The 17,174-nt window shown below is 39.2% G+C and overlaps 1 protein-coding gene across 2 annotated transcripts in view; it reads left to right on the top strand.

Annotated features, from left to right (window-relative positions):
* The window catches only part of MYH11 (myosin heavy chain 11), a 59,911-nt gene extending 45,438 nt beyond the window's left edge, over positions 1 to 14,473 (top strand). For both annotated transcript variants that reach the window (XM_032197897.1, XM_032197898.1), the window contains 16 exons: positions 371 to 583; positions 1,291 to 1,435; positions 1,521 to 1,727; positions 2,894 to 2,998; positions 3,099 to 3,251; positions 3,647 to 3,895; positions 4,168 to 4,380; positions 5,054 to 5,266; positions 6,001 to 6,162; positions 6,917 to 7,045; positions 7,577 to 7,665; positions 7,893 to 8,016; positions 8,170 to 8,378; positions 8,916 to 9,024; positions 9,620 to 9,792; positions 13,845 to 14,473. In XM_032197897.1, the coding sequence (XP_032053788.1) occupies positions 371 to 583; positions 1,291 to 1,435; positions 1,521 to 1,727; positions 2,894 to 2,998; positions 3,099 to 3,251; positions 3,647 to 3,895; positions 4,168 to 4,380; positions 5,054 to 5,266; positions 6,001 to 6,162; positions 6,917 to 7,045; positions 7,577 to 7,665; positions 7,893 to 8,016; positions 8,170 to 8,378; positions 8,916 to 9,024; positions 9,620 to 9,792; positions 13,845 to 13,980 (2,629 nt within the window). In that variant the 3' untranslated portion in view covers positions 13,981 to 14,473. The remainder of the gene's footprint in view (positions 1 to 370; positions 584 to 1,290; positions 1,436 to 1,520; positions 1,728 to 2,893; positions 2,999 to 3,098; positions 3,252 to 3,646; positions 3,896 to 4,167; positions 4,381 to 5,053; positions 5,267 to 6,000; positions 6,163 to 6,916; positions 7,046 to 7,576; positions 7,666 to 7,892; positions 8,017 to 8,169; positions 8,379 to 8,915; positions 9,025 to 9,619; positions 9,793 to 13,844) is intronic.
* The last annotated feature ends 2,701 nt before the right edge of the window (positions 14,474 to 17,174 follow it).

Genomic DNA, 17,174 nt, shown 5'->3' on the forward strand with positions numbered 1-17,174 from the left:
TCCCTCTCTTTCTCTGGTACTTTCTTGCACAGTTTTCAGGTAGGTTCATATAAATATAAAGCAGGGCTTTCAAAACTTACTGGCATGACTTACTGCTCACAATTACATTGTTAAATACCACTCTAGAACTCTAGAACACCAGAACACCAAATAAAAGTATAAATATATGGTATCACATGTTATCTTAAATACAAGTAGATATAACTTCATATAGACAAACCATGCTTCCTTCTGAAGTGATAATGGTAAAACTAAATATTTCCAGTTTGTTAAAATTACACCCTGGTGATAAACTTTTAATCTCTGTATACCAATTTCCTGAAAGTGAAATCATATTTTTAATACAGAAAATGAAATGTGTTCTTTTCAGGCTTGAGGATGAAACTAGTCAGAAGAACAATGCCCTCAAGAAGATCCGTGAATTGGAATCTCTCATCTCTGATCTCCAGGAAGACTTGGAGTCTGAGAAAGCTGCAAGAAACAAAGCAGAAAAACAGAAGAGAGACCTAGGTGAAGAGCTGGAGGCTCTTAAAACAGAGCTTGAAGATACTTTGGATACTACAGCCACCCAGCAAGAACTCAGGTAGGGAGACTTCGCACGTGGACCAAATAAAAGCTGTCACCAAGCTCAGTACAACACTGTCTGGTGTTTCATATGGCCCTGTGGTGGGTTAACCCAGATGACATAATTGTAAATGGCACATTTGGAAGAGAGCAGTCAGTGGAAAGATTAGTCTCTCACAGTGATGGTCTCCAAGATCTAGACAATCTAATTCAGATTATCTAAATTATTTTTTTCTGGAGCTAGGTATCTCATTTTCTGTCTTAGGCACCTAAATAATTCAGTCTTGTACTTAATTACATAAAAATCTAAACCTTTTATTTTTCCCCTGATGTTTCATGCTTCAGGGACCACAGTTCTTTGGACCATAATTCTTTTAACTGATCTCAATGCAACTTCCTCTGATCCTGTCTGTTATATCCTGTGATAGTCACCTCATGGCATTTCTGTAAATTCATTTTTGCATTATCTCTCAACATGAACTATAACTAGACTGACTTTCAGTTTGCTTTCATTCTGCCTTGCCATAACTTAGTACTGCAACTCCTATGGCTTTCATTGTGTTGGAGCCTTCCAACTCCTAAAGATCCAAAAACCATACACTAGAATTGAATGTGAGTTTTGGTAGCTGCAGCACCTTCTACACCTGTGCAGGACGTTCAGTCATTTTCCCAGCGACTGAAACACTCTTATCTACTGTTGCTTCATTTACATGTGTTACCTTGCAGAGCAAAGCGTGAACAGGAAGTCACAGTGCTGAAAAGAGCTCTGGAGGAGGAGACTCGAACTCATGAAGCCCAAGTCCAGGAGATGAGGCAAAAACACACTCAAGCTGTAGAAGAGCTAACAGAGCAGCTGGAACAATTTAAAAGGGTAAGCAGAAGTTCATCTTATTGAAAACTATCCACTAAATACGACTTCATTTTATAAAAATTCTTTCTTCACTTCACGCTTTTAGGCTAAAGCCAACTTGGATAAGACCAAACAGACACTGGAGAAAGAAAATTCTGAGCTGGCTAATGAAGTCAGGAGCCTGAATCAGGCCAAACAAGATGTGGAGCACAAAAAGAAGAAGCTGGAAGTACAACTGCAAGAGTTACAGTCCAAGTACACAGATGGAGAGCGTGTTCGGACAGAACTCAATGAAAGAGTTCATAAACTACAGGTAAGGGGGAGTCTGACCTTTCACTGTGACACCTTGGACTTGAGTAGACCAGTTAAGCCAAGTTCATTTAGAGTACACCTGGAGGAATCCTGGCTCTCTTGACTTCAGCTGGAATGCTCCTTGTCATCTGTAGGGCTCCTACCTCAGCTATCATGCTGTTAAACAGTTAGAACGCTGTTTCATGGAAGTGACAGCTCTTAGTCTCACGGTCTCCCTGTACACGTCTGTAATGCCACCACTGTTCCAGAGACAGCACTGCACGTTTTTAAAAGATTCTTTCTGTTCATTTGTTGTAGGGTGGTGGGGAACACCAATAGGAATGTGGCTTCTGGAAATGGATCAAACAACTATTAATCTTATAAGATGTACTCAGAGAAATGACAGGGAAAGGAGAATGCTTACTTATTTACAATTTAGTTCCTAATAACAAATTAACTAAAAATAATTTAAGATGACTCTTTGGTAGATTTGCAGTGCCTAGCAATACTGACCAAGCATGTTCTTACAACTTTTTTCAGAGTAGCAGTAAGCTTTTCTTTTTTATTTTAAGTTAATGGATAATGAAGAAAATATAATCAAAATGCATCAGCTTCTCTCAAACTTAAGAGAAAGGAAAATACAGGAAAGTCCCCATTCATCTTTGCAAGTCACTAGAAAGTGAATGAAAAACGGGAGCTGTATTTTCAGCATCTGTGTCATTCATGTAAACAACGATATTTCTCACAACTGAATTCCTGAAAATACTGCCTGTTGTTGTGGTATATACAATATATTAGTATTGTCTTATGATTAGGAACAGGCTATGATATTTGATAGTAATATGATACTAAGGTATACTCTAGACAAAACCAGCATTACAACTTGGGGTCTTAATGTACAGGTCACAAAGATGACGTTCAGACACTGCAGATTTTGTATGTAGGATTTAGTTCTATGGGACTTAAATCCCATATACTGTCCAGAAAAATTGTGGCAAAGTTTATGGCTCTCCTATGAATTCCAGTTGAGCTAGAAACACCTTTAGTGCTTGAGGTGACCCAAGAAGCATAGAAGCAGATTCAGAATCCAATCAAACATTAAGACTTCAACGTATTCCTTTAACTTTAGTTTGCTCTAGATTGAAGTTGTGCAAAAAAACTGAGCGTTGTCACTTTGGTCTCCCATAGATTGAGGTTGAAAATGTTACTGGTTTGCTCAACGAAGCAGAAAGCAAGACAATCAAATTGACCAAAGATGTTGCAACCTTAGGATCTCAGCTACAAGACACACAGGTAAAACTATATCCAGTAAAAGCTCACCTACAGTAATTATAAATACACTATAAATGACCTAAACTAATGACCAACTTGTTGGTTGATGTGGTAACTACAGGAGCTGCTTCAGGAAGAAACACGGCAGAAGCTAAATGTGTCTACCAAGCTTCGTCAGTTGGAAGATGAGAAGAACAGCTTGCAGGAGCAATTGGATGAAGAAGTAGAAGCAAAACAAAATCTGGAGAGACATATTTCAACGCTTACGATACAGGTATCAGTGCTATATAAATCACTAGCTCCATCACTGAGTTTTGTAATTCCACAGGTTTCAGGTTTGTAGAACTATCCTGATAAAGCATATGGACCTTCAGTGAGTAGTGCTGATAGCCCAGATGGCATCAGTGAGGCTCTACAATGGAGCCAGCACTCTTCCTCTAGGTATATATGCAACACAGGTCCCAAGAGAGTCTTGCACAGTAGGCCTGAATGTGCATACTAGGCCTGTAGTCTGCCTCATTTTATAAAGGATGAGTAATGGGTAACTGTAAGTAGCCTCACATGGGTCAAATGATAGATTTCTTGATCTTGGTTGTCTCTTAGTCACCTTCTCTGCCAAGCTTTTTTGTCGCTTGCTATAAAGATTTGTTCTCTAAATTCAAATTTCAGCTCTCCGACTCTAAGAAGAAGCTACAGGAATTTTCTGCCACAGTAGAAACTATGGAAGAAGGTAAAAAGAAACTTCAGCGAGAAATCGAAAGTCTCACGCAACAGTTTGAAGAAAAGGCTGCTTCTTATGACAAACTGGAAAAAACCAAGAACAGACTCCAGCAGGAGCTGGATGACCTGGTGGTGGACTTAGATAACCAACGTCAGCTGGTCTCCAACCTTGAGAAGAAGCAGAAGAAGTTTGATCAGGTGTGAATTTAAAATTCTCCCTTGCTATGTTATCACCTAACTTTTCTGGGACTCAGAAGGAATCCACTGGCACAAAGAAAGATCAAAAATCTTTTGACCCTCATCTAAAAGATCAGGGTCAAAAAATAAAGTAGGATTGAACTAAACATACCATATAGTGGTTAATTAGCATTTATATACATTGATCAAAATGCGGGTTTCTCTCTGTCATTAACAACTGATAAGACCGTTTCAATAGAAAATACATTCTACTAATGAATTCCTTTTTATAGATGCTGGCTGAAGAGAAAAACATCTCTTCAAAATATGCAGACGAAAGGGACAGGGCAGAAGCTGAAGCAAGAGAAAAGGAAACAAAGGCTCTGTCATTGGCGCGGGCGCTTGAAGAGGCTTTGGAAGCCAAAGAAGAACTGGAGAGAACAAACAAAATGTTGAAAGCTGAAATGGAAGATCTTGTTAGCTCCAAAGATGATGTCGGCAAGAATGTAAGTTTTGGGCTCAGAATGATATCCACGGTAACTTAAAATAGCAGCTAACAAACAGATAGTTGTTTTCAGTGTGGGGAGTTCTCTGTAGCACACAAAACCTTTCAACAAGATCAGATATTTTGTGCAAAATTCAAATTTTATTCTATTTGTACCCAAACCTTCAAGAGACTTGGCAAAGTAACTGTAAGTGACTTTTATTCTTAATATGGCTTCAAGTTTGAAGATTCTTCTAAGATTGGAAAAAGGGATTCTAAATCATTTATTTATTAAGCAACTTTAAAGTTGTAAACTCTGCAATCTCATAATCACATTTGAGTTTGCCACCAGCCTAACATGTACTTGTACAGCTGCAGCAAATTTCCACTGATACATTGCCAATCATTTATTTTATTACAGTGAGATGACAGTATCACTTTTAATACTGACTAAACTCAGTGATGATACTTGACTGATTAAAAATGAAAGTTTGAGATTCAAGGTCTCCCAGTTTATTTTAAGACAGATTTTCAAGTGTACAGAAAACGCTGGTTTACTACTTACACTGCAATTTACCTCATTCATTGTCCATAGCTGATGTTTTCAAATGGCCTATAATGCAAATAAGCTGTGTTTAAGTGAAATTATTTTTATTTCTTATAACAAATCTATGAATTTCTCATTGCTTAAAAAGGTCCACGAATTGGAGAAGTCTAAACGGACCCTTGAACAGCAAGTAGAAGAGATGAAGACACAATTAGAAGAGCTAGAGGATGAGCTACAGGCTGCTGAAGATGCCAAACTCAGGTTGGAAGTTAACATGCAAGCCATGAAAAGCCAGTTTGAAAGAGATCTACAGGCCAGAGATGAACAGAATGAGGAGAAGAGAAGACAACTCCTTAAACAGGTATCATTCTTTGTTATTGCATTTGTAAATATCTCAACAAAACAGATGAAAGTCCCCAGCCTTGTGCCTATACTAAAGCACTTTACTGTAATAATAAGGAAACATTATATTTCCTTGTGCTTGGCAAATAAAAACTACATGTTGGCTATTGCACTAAAAAAAGCACAAAATTGCATAGCAGTATTACATTTTTCCTGTTTCAGTAGCAGATGCACAATGTCCAACAGAAAACAGATGTAGCAATTCAACCCTACAATCAATATAGTATAAAACATGAATTATTTCTAGCACAGTAAGGAGAATTTTCCCTGTGTTCTCAGTGCAAGTGAAAAAAGACACCAACTAATATATCCATTTGCCTTCTCAATGTATCTATTCTTCTGTACATTTATTTGCCTTCTCAAGGTATGCTGAGTGGATACAAAAGCACTGGAAATGAACACAGACAGGACAGAACCTATTATGTAGATATGTAGAATATAGATATATACTAGAATGTATAGTAGTGTGACAGCAAGGACAAATACTGTAGCTGTCAGATTTTCACAAGTACAGAACCTATATTGCTGACTCCTTTGAACAGCCTTCAATTTTTGAACAAAATGTAAATATTTTAACGGCTAGTGATACCACAATTAACAGTGATATAGAGGACTGTATAGATTACCCAGAATTATACAGAGTGTTTAAAAGCTCTTGAGGACTTTTCTAATCTTGTCTTCTTTAATGATCAGCTCCATGAATATGAAACGGAACTGGAAGACGAGCGAAAGCAACGTGCCCTAGCAGCTGCAGCCAAAAAGAAGTTGGAGATTGATGTCAAAGATCTAGAAAGCCAAGCTGATTCTGCTAACAAAGCTCGGGAAGAAGCCATCAAACAACTTCGCAAATTACAAGTATGTACAACGCACAAATACAGTTGTCTTTTCTGCTGCTGTCTTTTGTACTGACACAACATGAAAGTTTGGTGACATCTGTGAACATGATACTTGTTACAGGTGATAGGTTAGACAGGGACTTTTAACTAACCTACCAGAACCAAGTATCTGTACTGTAATGTTCAATATGAATGAAAAAGAAAACTTTACAAGGCAAACCATGAAAACCTTAAATGTCATCATTACAGAGAGCTTCCAACATTCTCTAACCAACACCCATCTGCTATTAACTTACTGATTTGAAGAAAAACATATTCCAATGTAGAGAAAGGGCCACGGGATAAAGCCTACTATAAGAATTCAATCCTGGTTCTAAGAGTCAGTACAAAAGATTCTTCAGAAATCATGCAATTTCTGAATATCTTCATATTTATACTGTGCATCTCCATATCTACTGTTCTGTCATATGCTGACAACTAAACAATGAAAGCAGACGTATTTGCAAAGATTAAAATCACACACATACTCAAACATTCCAGGGAAATGAGGACAACAGGCATTACAAAAGTCACAGTGTGCAAGCGGAAGCATCACTCTTCTTGGAATAGCATTTCAGACCCTTCCAACACGTGCTAGCTGATCTCTCCAAAAAACATCATTTAATCAGGCATTATGACTACGTAAATGTGTGTCTTCTAGTCTGTGTAAATTTCTTTCTACTGAAATTGTAATAAAGCCAGACAAAAATAAATCTGTTTTTCTTTTCAAAAAGGCTCAGATGAAAGACTACCAACGAGAGCTGGATGATGCACGGGCTGCCAGAGAAGAAATATTTGCTACAGCCAGAGAGAATGAGAAGAAAGCAAAGAGCCTGGAAGCAGAACTCATCCAGCTTCAAGAGGTAAAGTAAAAAACTTCTAAAGCAATATAAAGCAGAGTACACAGGATGTTCAGTAGCAAAACAGAACTGTAGTGAAACAATATAAGTGCTACAATAGTTACAGATGGAAAGCTATAAGCAGAACTTGCTACAAGTTACGTGTGTTCCATGCACTCCAACAGTTGTCAAATATACATCTGAACATAATCAGACTAAACTGAAAAAAACACCTTGGAAAAAAGCACAGTTCATCAGATCTAAAGGAAAATTATCTGTATGATTCAACACAAATTGTTCTCAGTATCTATAAGTTCCTGAATGAATTAATTATTCCTGTATATATTAAATGGAAATCTTTTTGTCTAAAATTAATAGAAAGCAGGCTGACAGTCTGGGGAAAGTGTATTTTGTCATACTTCCCTAGGATTTATGATATAATAATTTATTCCATTAACTGGACAACCCAGCATACACTAGTTTCAGAAAATTCATGGTTGTCTAACTGAACACTTGCTCATTTCTTTATTATGTTTCCTTTTCCTTTACTCCTAGGACCTGGCTGCTGCAGAAAGAGCTCGCAAACAAGCAGATCTGGAGAAAGAAGAGATGGCAGAGGAACTTGCAAGTGCTTCTTCTGGAAGGTAGGAATAGTCTGGATGACTCACAAAGCTATAAACATGCTGCTGAACATTGCCCGGCTGCCAGGTAGGCCTGTCCCAACAGCCAACCAGGCTTGACAACACAACATGCATGTCTGACCAGTTTCATGATCTGCTTTTCTTTTCTTTGTGAATTATAGGCAGTTCCTAATAGTTTCAAACACATTCAACTCATCAGAGCCATAACAACATACTTCTTAAACTTACAGGACAAGCCTTCAGGATGAGAAACGGCGCCTAGAGGCAAGAATTGCCCAACTGGAGGAAGAGCTAGAAGAGGAGCACAGCAACATAGAGGCAATGGGTGATCGCATGAGGAAAGCAGTACAGCAGGTAGAGTTCATTTCAGCATGTGTGTCCCTGTTTGCATTTGTGAAAGCTATTTGTGGTTCTGAATAAATATTTGGAGAACTGCCACCATGAATCACCACCTGTCATTTCCCTGAAAGTACACATTTTTGACAGCATCCATTTTCACCCTTTCAGGCTGAGCAGCTGAACAACGAGCTGGCAACAGAGCGTTCAACTGCACAGAAGAATGAAAATGCCAGGCAGCAACTGGAGAGGCAGAACAAAGAGCTAAAGAGTAAACTGCAAGAGATGGAGGGAGCTGTGAAGTCCAAATTCAAGAGCACAATTGCTGCTCTGGAGGCCAAAATTGCATCTCTTGAAGAGCAGTTGGAACAGGAAGCCAGGTACGTGGAATTCCAGATGGTACAGCTATCCATTTATTGTTCCAGTTAATCAGTCAAATTAAACAAAAGCATATAGGATTTATATCATTGGGCTCTCAGTGCCATTAATATTTGGTGAAGTCTCTCATCCACTTAACATTTCTTAGAGACACAGCCATTAATTGGAGTTATTCCAGATTCTGAGTAGAACCATTTTATTGCTGAAAAGTTCTACTGGTATCAAAGGCAAGGATCTGTTCCCCTGCCTTGCCGTATGCCCCTGCCAGATTCTCTGTTATATACTGTGCCATTTGTAGGACTGTTTCTTGAGGAAATCAACTCATGCTTGAGCACATCTCCATATCCCTGGAGCACCTTAGCATATAGCAAAGACGCATACTTGATTTGAACAGAAGAACACAACCTTTAAGTTTTGCTTAGAATTCATCTATGAAATTCAGTAAGGCCTTTAACACACTGTTCCTTGGTGCCACATTCCCGAGGCAGGTGAGAACTACAGAACTTCTACATCATCAAATGTTGCATTGTCATTTGCAGAGAGAAGCAGGCTGCAGCCAAGACATTGCGCCAGAAGGACAAGAAGCTCAAGGATGCATTGCTGCAGGTGGAGGACGAGAGAAAGCAAGCAGAGCAGTACAAAGATCAGGTATCAGAATATGGCATAAGGGTCTTAGCCTGGGGCACAGGGATTTTCAGGTTTTACCCCAAGAAAAGAATATTCCACGTTCCACCTTGAAGAATATTCTGTGCTGGGAGAGCTATACAGCACTCTGCTAAAAGACTTGACAATCTGATTCTTCTTTCATGCTGAGACAAGTGTTAAAGTCCTTGCCCATCAACCAGCTGCAACAGTCTGACTTCACACAGTGATACATAGGACTCTGCACAACATCCCTTTTGGTACACAAATGGAGACCATGATCAAATTTTGTCCCACACTGAAAAGTTTAACTTCACATAAAACACACCAACTTGAAAATCAGAAATGCAGAGGTAGGACTGTGCAGTAAAAGGAACAAGTAGTTTCCAAATACAGTGCCCATTAGCAAAATGAACTCCCATAAAGTAACATTATTTTTACATTTTTAGATTTTAAGCTTTCACCTTTGATTCAGGTCAGGTCATGTTTCTGTAAAACTGAATTCAGGTCATTATTTCTGTAAAATATGAAATTAAAATGAGGAATCTAAAGCTATCAGACCTGTTTTGACTTAAAGAATTATTCTAAATTTTTCACGTAGGCCGAGAAGGGCAACCTACGACTCAAGCAACTGAAAAGGCAGCTGGAGGAGGCTGAGGAAGAGTCTCAGCGTATCAACGCAAACCGCAGGAAGCTGCAGAGAGAGCTGGATGAAGCTACTGAGAGTAACGAAGCCCTGGGCCGGGAGGTTGCAGCACTGAAGAGCAAGCTAAGGTAGAGTGCCTTTGTTTGGAATAGCTGTTCCCACTCAGTGACAACCTTGAAATTTAGAACTAAATTAGAAATGTAGAAAAAATATCTACTTGAGTAACAAACAGACACTGATTATACTGCAAAATTACTCCTTGTATTAGCTTGGCAGATGCAACAAAAGGCCAAAATCAGAAGGTGAAATGCATTTCATAAACTGAAGCAGTCTCAGGATTTCAGCTGTGAGATGAACAACTGTGATAACATGGCACAGACTTACCTCTTTTTCTAACTGAAACTCCTATTGGCTTAAATAGGAACAGAATTAGACTTGGTTGCTTTAGAAAATACCCTTATTGCTGTATATATTTATTCTTACAGTTACAAATACAGTTAGAAATGCTCGTGCTTTTCACACTCTCATACCTGCACAACTCACGCACAATGACTGTAATCAGTCTTGCACAACTCCACGGGCAGCAAAAGGCAAAGCACATTATGTGACTCTTATCCAAAAGTCTCTTTGGACTTCACCCTTCCTTATTCAGTGTCATTAGACCAAGGAAAGATCAAAATGTCCCTCCGTATTTTCTTATTAAGCTAAACTAAGTTAGTTAAAACTAACTGGGAATAAGATAAAGCTGTGATCAGCCCGCTACATACCTGAGTTTTCCTGCACTTGTTGGGTCTGAAAGCTCCAAGTCACTGAAATACAGGATGACTTAAATTATAGGAAGGTGCTGAATCTGCATCATCATGCTGTGAAATGTTGTTTTCTACCGAAAACCAAAGGTATTTCAGATGAAACTAACGCACCTGCCTAGTTGTGTTCTTGAAGCTGTTGTTCAGGTTTGCCAGTAACATGCGTGAACCTCCAGATATGAATACTTCCTTCGAAGTGAAGGATTAGGGATGTGGTGGCCTTTTCCATTAGCACCATCTTGGGTGGTGCATGCTCCTGGCTGCTTAACAAAGGAGCAGCTGCATCCAGTCCCTTTTACACAGAAAAGCGTTTTTACATAGAATAGCACAGTTGATCTTTGTCTGATCCAAATGTAATGTCATTGGCTGTAATGTACTTTGTTTAATTATTTAAAAGTAATCTACCTACCTCTGATCATGACCATGTGCTTAGTATAACTGCCCGGGACTCTTTATCTCTGTTTCAGAGGGACACAGGAACCTTCGCATGACTAAGCAGGTACCATGCCTTCAACTTTGCAGCTAGCTTGTGTTGCACAAATTTCCATTTTCTTTGGCCCAAGTAAAAATTATGTGAGGTTTCTGCAAACTGTGAAGGCTTGGATATCTTGGCATTAATAATTTTTTTTCAAAAGAGACAAATATTACAATAAGCTAGCTACCGTCAGCTGTTCATCAGTGATACATCTTTCTTACAAGTAGGTTATGTACTGTTGTAGACTTACCAATGTTGCATTCTCACCTCTTATAAACTCTACCAACAGAGTACCTAATAAAGTACTCTGACATTTTCTGCATGAAAATTGTCTTTTTTGCACCTATTTACAGCCAAAAAAAGAAAATCTGCAAATCAAATACACCATTAATTAGTAAAATTGATTAAAAGCACTAATGAATATGAATCATCACAGCATGTTAAGTGTTTCACAGTATTTCTTATGCATACTGTAATGTTGATTTTAAGGTAAGACCCTATCTAATTCACATGAGATTTGCAAAGGTCTTATTTGCATGTGATTTATTACACATTGGTGGCATCCAATCACAGAGAGAAGAGGAAATCTTGCCATTCGTTATGTAGCATTCTGTGCCTGTGTCGCTTACAAATAGCTATTACTAAGGCTTTTAGAGCTGTTTTGCAGCCATTACTTGCTTGTCTACTGTATGTTGCTTGTCTACTATTACTGAAATGTAAAGCACAGACATCAGAATTAATATGAACACTGTAACGTAGCACAGCATTATGTTATACTTCATCACATTCTCTAGAGATAGGAATAACACCTGCTGTTGCAAAAATTGAAGAGCTACTGCCTTGTAATATTTGTATATCTCTTATTTTAAATATGCTGGATTTCGCTGTGAATACACAAATATTTAAAGAAGATGTCTTGTCCTTGCATGTGCCTTTTAGTCAGGCTGATCTTCCCAATCAGGCTGTTATTCAAGCACCACTCCATTAGCACTTGTTCAAAGATAGACAAAATAGATGCTAAGCAAAACACTAATGCTTAGGGCTTGCCTCAGCTGTACACATTACTCTAAAGGCATTGATGCAAATGACCACAAGAACATTATCAAAGACATGAACCTGTTTTAGATTAACAGATTTAAACAAAAAGTATCTATACACAGGTCCAATACTAGTTTGAAGGGTGTTCACTTTTCTGTAGCCAAGACTTACTACAAGAAGTGGGTAGACTTCCTATTACTCTCTACCAGTCCCATGTTCTTTTATAGCACTTCAGTGAACTACCACAGCATAAAAACGTCATTTGACAAATGATTCATAATTAAGTTCAGATAGCAAGAGTCCAAGAGGGGTAAAGAGCTCTTCCTCGTGAAGACTGAGACCTTCAGTGATAAGAACTAACAAATTTACTGACCTAAACTACTGAACTAAAACGTAGGGACAAATACTTGGCATCATAAAGTAGTAGACTCTGCTGTTTTACTCTGTCAGCCATGGCAGGGTAGAAATTAATTACCCTTCTGTTCAATACATGCCATTGGCACCAGAAGTAGTTCTAAGAGCAGAACTTCAATGAAGCATTATTTACAGCTAGTTGCTTGTTCACATCACAATTAGTCTACCTTAAATGGTAGAACTGATTAAACACACACACACAAAAAAAAGGCAACAGACTACCCGTCTCAAGGAGTTCCACCTTGGAAATACAGGTTTGTACCTCTGAAATAACTTAGTCCAGCCAATGCTCTTACCTACTTCCCTAGTATGCAACAGTGAATTTGGGGCTTGAATAGCTGCTTCAGAAAGGATGACAGTGGCTTAGTCTTTTGCAAGGACAAGACAAGCCTTTAAATATTTCTGCATGATTGCTGTACCCAAAAGCGCAGAGTTGGATGTATTTTAACACCAAATTAGTAATTTTGGCCAAACATTCAGTGATCATGAAAATATTTTGTCGCTAATGTCTGTGGTCTCAAGCCTTGACAAAGGTTTGCTTAATGAGGAGCAAGTGAGAGGCCATGTTACAAAACTCCACTGTTTTGTAACACACTAGCAATGGAGGCCAAGAAGAGACAAACATCTTCTGGCTCACTTGCTCACACCTCCCAGAAAATTAACCTTGAGGACCAAAGTGCTCCTAGCTTGGGCTGTGTCTATGGAATACATGGGAAGGGGAGGGAAGGGAAAGGAAGAGGGGATAGGAGGAAAAAAAGCATTTTCTCCAAGCTCTTCTGTAAAACACTCTGCTGAGTGTCAGCATGTGAGTTAAGACAGTTTGAAAGCACGCTGATGGCTTCCTCTCCCCATTGTGGAAAAGGTTGGAGCTACTCCCAGCCTAGGATGCCATACATGTCACAGCACCTGTGGTGCTCTAAGCAACACAGCCTTTGCAGAGAGGGACTGTGGGCTCAAAAATGCCTCCTGTCATCCACAGCACTACAGTCCCTGGCTTTCAGTACCTGTTGAGTTTATTCAGACTGCAGGTCAGAAATTCGGTATGAGATTTCTGTATCTCCTCATTGGCAATGCTCCCCTGATGATGCAGGGACAAGCAACCCACTTTCCAATCCCTTCTAAGCACAATCAGTTGCAGTCCCTACAGGGGAAAACAGTAAAATGAAAGGAAGAGTAGGAGATCTGTGGCAGATAAGACAATTCAGAGTGGAGCTTTAAGCACAAGAACAGGAATCCCAGCACAGTTCAAAGGAACTGGGAGTCTGAACCTGTCTATAAACTAGCCTTAGATGGTACAGAACAGAAAGCTTTATTAGGTGCCCACAGCTCTTGGCTGTTTTGCATTTAAAAACTTAGGCCCACAGGTACTGTTACAAAACTCTACACTTATTTGTGAGAACTGCAAATGACCTAACATCTAATTTTATTTTTTATTTACTTACTACAGGAGGGGAAATGAGCCAACATCTTTTGCCCCACCCCGCCGATCTGGAGGCAGAAGAGTAATTGAGAATGCAACAGATGGAGGTGAAGAAGAAATTGATGGAAGAGATGGAGATTTCAATGGAAAAGCCAGTGAATAAACACGCTTAAAAATTGCACTGCAGTAAGGGGAAGGAGGATGATATTTAGCACTGTTTAAGTCTACTCTTAGTGTCAAGGTCACACACACCCACTCCTCTGATGATGATAAAAAGCACAACTGCCTTGTCTCTAATGTATAGATTGATGTTGAAAGTACTCCAAAACTTTTACCATGAAGTGTGTTTGAAAAGTTTTGTTTTAAATTCAGAGTATTTCACCAAGAATCGTCCAGAAAGAAAGTTCCAATAGCTCAGACAATTTAAGTCCCAGTGAACTAAAGTTTACAAAGGATTTGTAAGACTGTTGCAGGGGAAAAAAAGGCATTGGTCAGTTAATCTTTTCTTAAACTTTCATTTTGTCTTAAGTATTCAATATAACTTTTTTTTTCCTGGTTACTACACCCCTGATGCACCATTCACAAGGTGAAAGTGCCTTTTTAATCACTTACTGAAAAATAAAATATCATTTGTTCAAATTAAGTCAAATGTTACAGTTTTATATGCACCATGGATGTGCTTACACACTAATAAAAGTCTATAAAAAAACACTCCAATATTCTTGTGTGCAGGTGTCACTTGGGTGCAACACAACATGCTGGAAGGGAATGGGATACAATGGAACATGTTTACTACTCATACTTTTTAGGAAAGGTCAACTATTATCAGTTTTTCATTCTGGTTATTTTCTAAGTAACTGCTTTTGAAGGAATAAAATAATATGTACACATCTAGCTGAACGAAAAATGACATGAAGCACTTGGGACAGGTTTGGCTACCACATGGAGACATGGTGCTAAGAAACCCTAGGATGGATCTAAGGACATACAGGATCTTCAAGAGACTTGCACTGTTCTGGCACAGGAGCTAGAAAGCAAACAAGGCCCTAAATACCTACATTTAGGTAACTGCATCCACACTCCAAGTCTGTATGCAGAGGGACAGTCATAACCTCTAAAGCAGGCTGGAAACAATTAGACACAGCAGCCCTCATTGAATGCAGTGATCCAAGCCAAGCTACTCTGTATAAAGGGATCAGCACACAGTTACTTTTATTTTTGGAGTACTCCAACAGGACTGCAGCCCACTTTTGGAAACTACCAGAACCTACCACAGCTCTATGCAGCTCTAATACTTCCAGATAGCAGCTGGCTTTGTGGTCATAGTGGGACAGCAGAGAACCATGAACAGCAAAGCCAGGTATAGTATTGCTCTGAACTGAGAACAGAGAGCTTCCTCCATGTCTTAGGTTGTAATGCAGGTGAAGCTTAAACAGTATGACTACAGTGAGAAGATCATGGAAAAGTATCCATCTTAACTGCTAATGTGATCACCTACCAAAACTGAATTTTGTACCAGAAGGCACAGAGACTATGAACTCAAGAACTTCAGACCAAGCACCATTTAGCCAGCAGAAGTAGATCCCATAGACTTCTCTTAGCTCATAAAAGAGTAAAGGAAGAGTTCAAATAAGAATCTATTTAGAGTGACTAAGATGATAAACTGGTGATGGGCAGTTAGTAGGTGTCAGCTGAAAGCTTTTCATTGCATCGTCAGGCAAGCAGCTCAGCTCTGTAACTGTGTCCAATAGCCAGCTATTATGCTGGTGAGCCTACACATATGCAAACACGGAGACCAAGGAAGTCAGACTTCAAACAGAACGGTCTTAAGCACCAATACTCAGATCAGAGCTGGGCGATTGAACATTGTGACCTTCTAAAAGGATTTCTTCTGAAAAATGCATATGTGTAACAGTAAGTGTTGGCCCAATGGTTAGAGTACTGCCATAGCACTTCAGAAACTTGGGTTCTAGTCCCTATTCCACAAACTTTATTTCAAAATAAGAAGCCTAAGAGTGTTTATTTAGTAACACTACAAGAAGAAGCCACCTGCAACAGTGGCCAAATAACAGTGGTTTTGGCTGGATACACTATGCTTTGGATTTGTAATGAATAGTATTGACGAAATACTGTTGTTTTAGCTTTTAATGAATAGTGCTTACAGCCAGTCAAGGCCTCATGTTTTTCCTGTTGCCCTCTCAGCAAGATGGCTGAGGGTGGACAAAAGGCTGGGGAGGAACACTAAGCTGACCAAAGGGATATTCTATACCGTATTTCACATCACACCCAGCAATAAAAGCTAGGGGCAAAGAGGAGCAATGTGGCATGAGGAGCAGGGGCATGTGTTCAGAGTTATAATGTGTCTTCCCAAGTAATTGTTAAGCATGATTAATCTTTGCTTTCTTAGAAGTGGCTGAGCATATGCCTGCCAAGGAGAAACACTGAATGAATTTCTTATTTTACTTTGCTTACACACACAGCTTTTCCTTTAGCCATTAAACTATCTTTATTTCAACCCATGAGTTCTTTGCATTTTTACGTTTCTAGTTCTTTCCCTGACCCCGCTGAGCAGGGCAAACAAGCATGTGACTGTGTGGTGCTTACCTGGTTGCCAGGGTTAATCCCCAATACCACACTAGTTTCACTCCCAGCAGATACAATATTACAGAGGTGACTGTTCTGCACTAAAGTATTCTGACAATTCTCAACAGCATACCCATACCCCCCAATGATCTGACGACAGTCATAGTTGCATAAAAATATGTATCTGTATAACATACCATCTTAAAATACCTGCAGTCACATTAACTTCAAATCCGTGTCTCTAGCACATCCCTGACTTTATCTCTACCTTATTTCAGCGCTGACTTTCAACTTGAATGCAAGCCAACCTGCTCACCAAGCAGGCAAATTCTGGCAAGATCATACAGAAAATGCAATTTGTCTTGAGTGATCCCTCCAGGCTACATAGTTCAGTGATCCAGAGTCCATGTGACAGCAAAACTAACAGAGTAGCCCACATGCTTCAGCTCTTCATGGGTAAGAAAAAGTGTGAACTCCCTGTGTGAGAGGACAAAAATCACATTAAAATGGATTAAAACCAGAGTTCAAAGTTTTTAGAGAGCAATGCCAACTGTAGCCATTGCATAAATCCCAAAGGCATCGTTAATTATGGCAACAATTACATTCCTTAGGGTAGGAAAGCATGAGAACAAGAAAAATGTAGGAAAAAATCTTTGCATACGATTCAGCAAACAATGTCTCTTCAGGCTCCATTGGTAAGCTGAGAAGATGGTAGCAAGCATTCCTGCAAGAGCTACAATGACAATTCACAGAGACAAAATCAAAACGAATACC

This window comes from Aythya fuligula, chromosome 15 (genome assembly GCF_009819795.1).
Source record: "Aythya fuligula isolate bAytFul2 chromosome 15, bAytFul2.pri, whole genome shotgun sequence".
Taxonomy (NCBI): Eukaryota; Metazoa; Chordata; class Aves; order Anseriformes; family Anatidae; genus Aythya; species Aythya fuligula.